Source organism: Beta vulgaris, chromosome 7, assembly GCF_026745355.1.
Source record: "Beta vulgaris subsp. vulgaris cultivar EL10 chromosome 7, EL10.2, whole genome shotgun sequence".
In the NCBI taxonomy this organism is placed as follows: domain Eukaryota; kingdom Viridiplantae; phylum Streptophyta; class Magnoliopsida; order Caryophyllales; family Amaranthaceae; genus Beta; species Beta vulgaris.
In genome coordinates this window covers 9840988-9852160 of record NC_079208.1, presented here as the reverse complement: position 1 = coordinate 9852160, position 11173 = coordinate 9840988, and the positions used below count along the sequence as shown (strand labels likewise).

The window sequence follows — 11173 nt, the reverse complement described above, 5'->3', positions numbered from 1 at the left end:
GTCAAGCAGACCGCTCGTTTAACACGTGGAGCAAACCTCCCGGCCTCTAGCTCAGAAATGGAGGCATCAACCGGCCGAATCCCTGAAGAAGGGGAGCGTGAAGTACAGAGTGCTCGGCCAGCACAACAAACTCCTTCTCCTGGAAGTGTCCAGGAAGAAAGAATAGATGAGAGGACTTCTAAGGCCAGTCCGTCCGGACACGATATAGAGACGGACGAGATTAATGAGAAAAAAGTCGCATTGGGTCCGTCCAACGACTCGGACGATGGTTCTACCACTTCCTCCGAAATAAGACGTCGTCTAGGTCCCCTGTCTGATCTTAGATATATTTTGGCCAACAACAGTTGGTTAGGACGAGTAGGCACAAACCTTAGGCACTTCTCCTCGATAATTCATATGCTAGGGTATTCTTTTGTCCTGCCGGGTAAGGAGGATACCATTGTTAGCGCTCCGTCCAACCATTTTACCGTTTATCGGCTGGCTCTGGACGCAGGGTTGAGATTTCTCCTCCACCCGTTTATTAGTCGCCTACTTCACCATTATGACATCGCCAACAATCAACTAGCCCTAAATTCTTGGCAAAACATACTGATTTTCTTGGCTTTTTGCGAATTAAAGGGTGTTACTCCCTTCTTAGCCGCCTTCACCCAGATACATTATGTATCTAAAGTTTCCAAGACGGTAGATGGAGCCTGGTTTAGCGTTTGCAACCGTCACGGCTTCTTGACGTCATGGGACAAGACTTCTAAGATGCATGGCTGGAAGGCAGAATTTCTATTCGTCCAAGCCCCCAACAAGGCAGTGGCTAGAAGATGCCGCTATTTTAGCCGGGTTCCCAAATACCGGACGAACTGCTCATTCTTAGAGCTGGAGAATGATTCAGCCGAGGAGATGGTGGAATATTTCAGGATATCGGAGTATTCCACCCCAAACAACTCGTCTGTTAAGGGTCCGTCCAACTGGATCCCTTTTAAAGAGATGTTTTATGATGATAACTTCCTGGTCACCGCGGGCTTGCGGTAGGCCGAAGATAGAGGTATACCTCTGATTTTCCGGGACTTTTCTTACTAACAATATACTTCCTTTTTGCAGCTTCTCCTAAGACCGTCCTGAAGAAATCTTGGACGGGAGACATCATGTCTAAGTTCACAAGCTCGTTGTGGAAAGAATAAAACAAATCCGGCTCTGAGAAGAGGACGGATACCTTGGAAAGTTTCATATCTTCAGTATTTTTTTTGGGCGGCCATGTTGGTCGTCATAATCCCTGGGACCTCCTCTTTCTTAGGATGGGGTTTTCTCCAGAATGCAAGCCGGGCAAAACCTTTTGGTTGGCCTGCTTCCTTAATTTACACCTATCTGGAAACCACATTTAGCTTTATGGACGAATCTTGTTCCAAACTGAAAGGCGGCCAGGCTTTTGGAGGCCGGTCTCTTCTTAGGGTAAGCTTCGTCTGGGAACCAACACTTTTATGCGTTTCTGGACGAACTACCTTTAGTTTAAGGACGAGTCTTGTTCCAAACTGAAAGACGGCCAGGCTTTTGAAGGCCAGTCTCCTTCTCTGGGTAAGCTTCGTTTGGGAACCAGCATTTTTATTGGATTCTGGATGAGCTACGTTTTCTGACGATCAACGGTCAATTGATTCTGGCCGCTCTGATTCGTTGGGCAGGTTTCGTTCAGAACTGGATTTAGTTAAATTCCGGATGTTCTTCTTACTTGTGAAATTTGTTTCCCTGACTTATTTTCTTTTACTCTTCAGAAAAATGCCCCAACGTCTAAGGATTTGGCAGAGAAAGCGGCCACCAAAAAAAGGCCGGCCACAGTGGGAGACGCTCCTCCTTCCAAAAAAATCCAAAGGCTTCACAGCCAAAAAAAAAAGATGGATCCCCCTCCTTGCTGAAGGTTGAGCTTCCTCCTAAGGTGGAGGGAACAGCCTTGGTTCCCTTTGTTGAAGAGGTTGGTCTGACGCCTTCTACAACATCCAAACAACCGAACGCGGTTGTTCTTTTGGAAGATACTAAAGGGGTTGAAGAACAGATTCCCTAGCCGGACGCGGCTAAGGACGACTCAGCTTTCTCCGGGTAGCAGGGTTGGTATCTAAAACTCCCCCTGCCTACAGATCTGCTTCACTGTCTTCTGGTGAGTCCTACTACTCCAACATTGTTAAGACTCCAACTGAATTTCAGACGTTATTATCTATTTCTGGACGGTCCCTTTTTCTAAATTTGCACAAGTGTCAGTGTTGTTCGTCTGAAAATAGAGAACAAAACAAGATGATCAAACCGTCTACAGTCTAAGGTCATAAATTGGCGCTTATACTGGACGGTTTAATTTCCTTTGAGTCACTATGTCTCAGCCCCCCCGCCCTTCTTGGACGAAGAGAATTCGATGAATCCTCTTTGTTCCAGGAAAGAGAACAGTCATGCCTAATAGTGACTTTTTTGCAAGATAAAGCATTCAGAATACCTGTAAACCGTCCTGCTTTCTTTTGTAATAAGTTATTCCTTTACTAAGGTGATTATTACTTGGGTGGCCTTTTGATGGAAAGTAAGATCCCTTTATTAAGGTTTCTTAATTATGTCCGTCTTGTCTTAGGAGATTGATGTTATCCTATCTAGAGTTTATCAACTGAGGACCTCTCGTCATGTTACAAACCTTATAGATTTGGAACATATTTGGCTGATCTCTGAATAGAAGCATTGTTTAACAAGGAAATTGTCCTTGTGTTTTTCTTTGTATGGTGGACGTTTATATTTCTTTACTTTGTTACTTAATTATTTGTTTTAGACCATTGTTTTGGTTGGTGGTATGATGCCCCTAATTAATTGGTAATAAATAAAAAGTAAAGAGACAGACATAGAGCGAAAGTAGAATTATATTATATGAATTTTGTTTGGCCGAGAGCCAAGGTACATATATACATATCTACTTTTTCATTCATGTGCTGTAGCATTTTTGTTAGAAAGCAACAAGCTTCCACTTAATTACATCAGACATTGTATTTTTTCAAAGTATCTGAGTTCCAAGTTCGAGGGATTGGACGACCATCCATGGCTTCAAGACGGAAGGTACCACTTTGTACTTCTTGAACGATTCTATAAGGTCCTTCCCAATTTGGCGTGAGCTTGCCCAGCTCTTTGGCTCTAACGATCGCTTCCATTTTCCTTAGGACAAGGTCCCCACTTTTAGTGGTCGTCTGGCGACTCTTTTGTTAAACTCTCGATTCATACGGAGCTTATATAACTGCATCCTTAACAGAGCATTGCCCCTGACTTCTGGAACCTGGTTCAAGGTCGTGCGCAAAGCAACCCAGTTGTCCTCTGAGTATAACATGATTCTTGAAGTGGGATCTTCTATCTCAATGGACAAGACTGCTTCCGAACCATAAACAAGCATGAATGGGGTTTCCCTAGTTAAGTTCTTGGTCGTAGTTCTGATAGACCATAGAACCAACTGCAGCTCTTCTACCCAGAAGCTTGTTGAATACCTCCACTTGCCCGTTTGCCTGAGGATGGGCAATGGTCGCGAAGTGAGCCTTAATTTCTCGCTCGCGCAACCAGTCTTTGAGTTTAGGCGTCTCAAATTGCGGCCCATTGTCAAAGATAATAGACTGGGGCATGCCAAATCTTGTTATGATTTTCTTCCAAATGAAGCCTTTTACATCATTAGTGGTGATTCCTCTCATTGCCTTAGCTTCAACCCACTTAGTAAAGCAGTTCACTGCTTCTAGTACGAACTTTTTCTGGCCGACCGCTACAGGTGACGGTCCTAGAATGTCCATTCCCCACTTGCGAAGGGAAGTGGGAACAAGATTGGCGTCAGATAGTTGGACGGCTTCTGGTGCATGTTACCATGCCTCTGACAACTATCACATTTCTTAGCATAGGCAAGAGCGTCTTCCTTTAAGGTGGGCCAGTAATACCCAGTCCTTAACGCTTTGTCCCTCAACACTCTTCCCCCAATATGAGAGGCACATGCTCCTTCATGCAACTCCTTTAAAACCTCAATCCATCCTCCCTAGTGATACACTTGACGAGAGGATGGTTAAACGCTTTTTTGTAAAAGGTTTCATCCCAAAGTTCAAACCACTTGTCCCTGACCTTAACATACTTGGCCTCCAACGGATCTGCAGACAGCCGGTTTGTTTTCTTGAACTCGATGATGGGTCCATCCAGGCGTGCCTCGGACTGAGAAACAAGACTTTCTCCTGCTCAATACTTTTCCTTAGTTTTACTTCCCAAAACACAGTTCGTGGCACATCCCCCTCGATCGAGCTGACCAATTTTGAAAGAGCATCAGCCTGATGGTTCTCATATCTCGAAACCTGGTCGAGCACAAATCGCTTCATATTTTTGACTTCTTCTTGAATTAACAACATATATTTACTCATGAAGTCTTCTTTGCACTCAAAATCTCCATTTACTCTACTGACGACTAGTAGAGAATCTGACTTAGCCTCAATCTCTAAGGCCCTAGCCGCCTTGCAAATTCTAATTCCTGCTAAGAGTGCTTCATATTCCGCTTCACTATTCGATGCCTGAAATTCAAATCTGAGAGCATACTCAAGCTTGTCTCTTTCTGGCGATTGGAAAATTATTCCAGCCCCGCAACCATTGATAGTCGACGACCAATCTTGTAACAACCCACCGTCTTAACCTTCCTTAAATCAATTAAAGTTGTACTTAATAGCATTAGCGGAAGCAAATCATAGTAAAATGGTACGGAGACTGTCACCTGCTTGAGTCCATCCCATTAATATAGCTGAGTTGACTCTACGAGCGGAGTTAGAAAAAAATACTTCATACAAAATATAGTTTAGTTATTGTAGACCCATAGTAATATCCCAATGTACATTCGAGCATTCTTCACTAAAGAAAATTTAAGTTTCAAAAGATGATCATGTTCAAGCTTTAGTTCGCTAAGATTGTTGACATATCAATTCTCTAGAGCCTTCCATCTGCCTACCTTAGCTTGCTAATTCCTGCACAAGAGTCTGCCCCCACTAGGACAGGTTCATAGATTAATATCAGTTTATGCTGATACACAAATCAATCCAAAACTTATTATGGTGGCTGAAAATAAGGAGTAGTCACACTCCAACATTTCTTGTGCAAATCATTATTTTGGCAAAGCGCCTCTATAACAAGATTACAAATGTCAAGTGTTCAACATGTTCATTTGTAAACATTTAAATATGAACACAAGTTTAATGTTTACATTGGTGCGCAGGAAAAAGAGATCACACATTGAGGTGCACCAAGGTGCAGGCCTCCACACAATTTGGAGCTTAGCCTCCTACTGTTTACTCGCTTTCAAACTTCTACAGGACATGTCCTCACACGCATTACACATACTCCTCTTCACTACGCAAAACGGATTCAAATTCACTAATAACAAACACACTTTACTAAAATAGATCATAAATGTTTCGTTTCCAATCTTAAGTTGTAAAACCATTCTGAAATTTTGGTAAGGATGGATTGATGGACTTAGGAAAGTAGATATATGATTTTTGATAAGCAAGATAAGCTTAGGAATACCACAAACAATGCAACTCAAACAATCAGAGAAAATTTGGATTTACGTGTGTAAAAAGGAGGTTTCGGACTTTGTAAAGAAGATTTCTTTTTGAACAAATTTTTTATCTTAAAATGATCTTTGAATAAGGTGAGTAAGTTCATCTCCAACCTACTGTAAATCTCAAATTATTGCAAAAGATTCTCCCCTTGAAAACATTCTAGGAAATCGAGCGTAATTCATTCTTAAAAACACGTTTTAAGTAGTTTCTTCGCATTTAATGTAATATGAATTGAGGTAACAAGTTTTATCAATATACACTATTGAAATGCAGTATTTCATTATCAAGATTTTATTGCAATAATTTCCAATACATCCTTCCTACAATTCAAAGAGCATTCCTTGTAGAAATCACATAGTAAAAAGGCTTCTAACACCTTTTCTAGTGTAAGAATTCCACCACTATCACAAGAGATTTTTCTTAACCATTAACATACATACATGTAACATATTAATCATCATCTAACCTACTATACAGTCACACCAATACCATCCAAAATACAAGTAAACACAAATCTTTATGAAAAACCGATTCCACACACACTTAACCGTTTCCTAGTGTAAAAAAGGAACCCAAGTTCATTTGCTTTTCAACATGCAAAGGTTTATATTTAATTAACATCAATATACAGCAGCTAATAGTCATCCAAACCAAAAATTCATCCTCAATTTTGTTCTCAAAAAAATACTCCTAATAATTCTCACAATACTTGTTCTCCAAAAGGGATTGAGTTTGCATACCTTAACTTGCAATTAGTGCAATTCGACTTCTCCTTCTCCTTAAATTGAGGTTCTGACTTCTTTGGGATCCTTAAATACATGTTTACATCACAAGAAAAATCATAACAAAATACCCAAAGAAAGTACCTCAATCAACCCAAAATATACAACATACTTACTGTTTTCTTAGTTGAAGAAGATGGCTCTAATTCTTGAACTTCTTGGCCTCGAAATTGTGTTTTCTTTTCTGCCCAATATGCTCCTATATGTAGTGAATGAGAATTAAGCTTTGCATGCAGAGATTAAAAGGCAAAAATTCAAAAAAAACAAGTTGTGATAAGTTCTGACAGTACCGCCAAAACGGGTGAGTGGAGGGAGGAAGGGGAAGGGAGTTTTGGGCAGATCAATTTTGTCTGATTTTGGTGATGAAAATTATGTAGGATGGGAAGGTATATATGAGGAAGGTATGGGTGCATTCCTTCAGCCTTGGTCGACTAATTTAGGTTCATTAAGATGGCTCCCTTCCACTTGGTGCATTCCAGAAATTTTTAGCTCTTCCTTTTGTCTTAACATGACTCCAAATTTAGTAATATACCATATGTTAGTGGTCTAATGTAACGCCCCGACCTCTAATCATCGTGGTTAAGTTAATTAATCGATTATTAGCAGCGGAACCTAGATAGTCGGCGCGTTACCGCCGTACTTTCCATAAGAAAAATACAAGGCAACATAAAATCATAAACTTAAACATGTTATAACATGAAGCATAATATAGATCCAACATTAGTCTTGATTAATAGAAACTTAGTTACTAATCAGATTTCGGACATAAACTTAAATTAAAACCATGAGAGTCTAGATAATCTAGATATTAATTAAATCCTCACTACTACGCCATCCCGTTATCGCCATCGGTACCTAAAACATAAAACAAAACGTCGTGAGCCGAGGCTCAGTAACATACTACTCTAACATCGTAAATTCATTTCACATCATTTTAGTTAAAAACAGGGAGAATAGAATAAGTAAAACATTTCACAAACATATCATATCATGTTAGATTATCTTCTTTATCATGTTCATCATCATGTATATTTTACTTTGGTAACTTGGCCAGTACAACGGAAGGGACGTCTCCCCAAAATCATCGTAACATCATAAACGGAAGGCAACCACCCGAGGACAAAAGCCCTTACTAAACGGAAGGTGGCGTTATTTGCCCAAAATGCGCGGTGCCACCCGAGGACAAAAGCCTTCAGTAAACGGAAGGTGGCTAACCGGCCGGAAGGTACGTGCACGACCCGGGATAACAGAATACTTGCCAAGAACCGTCTTTCACTTGAATTTATCATGTTTCATTAGTTTTAAGCATATCATCATCATCGTGAATAATTATATTCATTAATTTCATCATAACATCATCATCATCATTTCGTAGCATCATATCATCATAACCATCATAAAACATTTCATTTCGATCCCGCAATCCATATATAAAACATAATATTAATCATGATCATAAAACATACTTTGAAGGGGAATGCGGGTGTTAGCAGTAGACGTTACCTGAATTCCTGCTTAATAACCTTGATAGCCGGGGGAGGATTGTAATATCCTTTATCTTCCTTAATCTATTCAAGAATAATTTTATTAATGAACGTTTCGTTATTTAGCTTTTAAGCCTAAATATTAGTTAGCGCTTATTAAGGTCATAACGGTTATTATAACGTCGTAAAGGTCTCCTTAAAGGTCATTATTTCTTAATCGTTAATAACTTTTTAATTAAGGCGGCTCTTTAACAACTAATTAATAATATAACTCATTTGCTATATTTTTAGAAATTATCGAAACATTAAAGTTATATTATTACATATTATATAACCTTTCAAAAACATTTCACTATTCTAGTTCATAGTTAATAACTAATTAGTCGTCCATAATTAGTTAAGTTTAAAGTTATAATAGATCCATTAACATTATTTTAATATTATTTAGTCATTTAAAACTAACAAGTCAAGTAACTAATTATTATAAGTGAACTTAAGTATTAGTGAAGTACTCATAACTTAAACTCAACAAGCTTAATGAATTAGTTTTAATTAGTTTTAAACAACTCAACTAGTTTAGAAATCATGAATTATAACCCAATAATAGATTTTAGTATATAATTTAGGTGGTTTAGTAAAACTAACTAAATCAGTTCACTAAAGCTTAATATATTAAAGCAACAAGATTAACTTAAATGATTTAACTAAGTAAATTCATATTATAAGCCCAACATTATGATTAACTTAATAAATTAAACTAACACAACTTAATGAAACACTAAATCAGCTTTAGGTTAACTCAATTAGCCCATTTAATATTAAGTAGCTTAGCTAATAATATAAAAGATCAGATTTAAGCCCAATTAATGTACATGCAACACTTGAATTGAGTTGGTTTAACTAATATAAATCAGTCCACTAATATAACTTAGTAAGTCCATGGAACAAGTTCAAGCTACATCTAAGCCCATCAACAAGGATTTAGTTTTGGAAAAATTGACAATAGAGGTCTGAACTTTGGGCGATAATTTTTAAAAGGTTTGAACTATTGATTAACCTGTGTAGGTCCCAACTTTAGGGGGTCTTAACTTTTAGCGGGCCTCGGTGACTTAAAACTGACGAGTTTTTTAAAATCTCACCTAGTTCCTACTTCCCTCCCTCAATTAACTCTTCTGGTGTGACCCAAGTTTTACAAGTTATGACCTATTAAGCCTGTTTTAAGTCACTTAGGCCGGCTAAAAGTTAATACCCCCTAAAGTTGGGACCTACACAGGTTAATTAATAGTTCATACCTTTTAAAAATTATCACCCAAAGTTGAGACCTCTATTGTCAATTTTTCCTTTAGTTTTAAGTTACTTAATTTAGGTTCTAATTGAACTACCCTTGGCCTAAAACTAATATAACTAAGAAAAGGAATTTTGACTTGGGCTTGATTATAAGAAATCAGAATTTTAAGAGAATAAGACATCACCTCTGCTTCTAAGAGAAGGGAAGAACGAAATCACGCCTGAGGAATGGACGCCGGCGAGCAGCAGCGACGGTCTCCGACGAACGGCGGCAGTGCGACGGCGAGGAGGTGGCGCTGTGCGCGTGCTGCTGGCACGACGAAGGAGAGCGAAGAGGGAGAGCGCGAGGAGGAGAGAGAGTGCGCGAGGAGGAGAGGGAGAACGAAGCTGCTGGCGCAGATCTCCGGCAAGCTGTGCAGGTGGTCGGCGAACGACAGCGGGGTGGGGACGGGACTGGGCGCGACGCAGGTGGCGTGCGCGGTGGTCGGTTGTGGGGGGTCCGAAACAGAGGAGAGAGATTATGAATTTGGGGTTTTCTCTTTTCTTTTTTTTTTTTTGATTTCTTTTAGTTACAATTTTCCGGCGATTATTGACTGAATTTCTGATTAGAGAGAGAAGAGGGGATGAAGATTGTTGGTGTGTTCTTGGTATTGAATCTCCATGGCAATTTATAGTGGAGTTTGGGAGGTTTAAAATCAGTGGTTGGGAGGAGGATGGTGAAGTAAATAATCTGATTTTGTTAACTTGAAGAAGCAATGGTGAGGATTGGTAATAGATTTGACTGAAGAAGAAGAAGAGAGTTGTGATTGCATGAGTGCCAAATGGCCATGAAAGGGTGAGGAAGAAGGCAAATTATTGGGGGGAATTGACCCCCTTAGAAAAAGTTTCGTCCTCGAAACTTACATAGCATTATCAAAAGGATAAAATCATGCATTCATAGACTTGAACATTCATACATAAGGTTTCAGAAGCACATAATTAAACACATTAAAGTCATCTATTCAAACAAGTGAGGGTATTTTGTTCTCATCTGATCTTCTACTTCCCAAGTGGCTTCAGATGACGTGTGATTAGCCCATAAAATCTTAACCATAGGAATTACTTTGCTTCTAAGTTGCTTTTCCCTACAATCAAGAATTTCAATCGGTTTCTCTTCATAAGTCAAACCCTTCCTTAGCTGCAAAGGCTCGTGTCTGATCACATGGCTAGGGTCTGGTATATACTTTCGCAACATCGACACGTGGAAAACATTATGAACTTTATCCAAGTCTGTCGGCAACGCCAAGCGATAAGCTACTTCGTTGACTCGATCCAAAATCTCATATGGACCAATGTACCTCGGACTTAGCTTACCAGTTTGACCAAATCTCATAATACCCTTAGTAGGCGAAATTTTCAAGAAAACATGATCACCTACTTCGAACTCCAATGGTCTCCTTCGATGGTCCGCATAACTCTTTTGTCTGTTCTATGCAGCTTTCATCCTGGCTTGAATTAATCGTACTTTTTCCGTTGTTTCTTGTATCAAGTCAGGTCCAATCATTCGAGATTCGTCAATGTCACTCCAACACAGGGGTGTTCTACATCTTCTTCCATACAGTGCTTCATATGGTGCCATTTGGATGCTAGCTTGATAGCTGTTGTTGTAAGAAAACTCAACCAATGGCAAGTATTTCTCCCAACTTCCTTGAAAATCCAGAATACATGCTCTCAGCATATCTTCGAGAGTCTGAATGGTCCTTTCTGTTTGACCATCTGTTGCTGGATGGAAAGCGGTGCTAAAATCCAGTTTCGTACCAAGTGCCTTTTGTAATTCCTTCCAAAACTTTGCTTGGAATCTCGAATCACGATCTGACACAATAGAACTTGGTACTCCATGCAATCTGACAATTGTGCTCATATATAACTCAGCTAGCTTATCCAAACTCCAATTATTTCTAATGGCTAAGAAATGTGGGGATTTTGTCAGTCTATCCACAATGACCCATATATAGTTCATTCCTCGAAATGATAGTGGCAACCCCATGATAAAATCCATAGAAAT

At 39.5% G+C, this 11173-nt stretch overlaps 1 protein-coding gene across 1 annotated transcript; it reads right to left on the bottom strand.

The window, feature by feature from the left end:
* Positions 1 to 10126: 10126 nt before the first annotated feature.
* LOC125491702 (uncharacterized) lies at positions 10127 to 10501 on the bottom strand. Its single transcript, XM_048633795.1, has one exon. The coding sequence runs from the start codon at positions 10499 to 10501 to the stop codon at positions 10127 to 10129; it is 375 nt and encodes a 124-aa protein (XP_048489752.1).
* Positions 10502 to 11173: the final 672 nt, after the last annotated feature.

Excerpts from the sequence above, each read along its gene's own strand:
- LOC125491702 (XM_048633795.1), bottom strand. The coding sequence starts at position 10,501 with ATGAGATTTGGTCAAACTGGTAAGCTAAGTCCGAGGTACATTGGTCCA.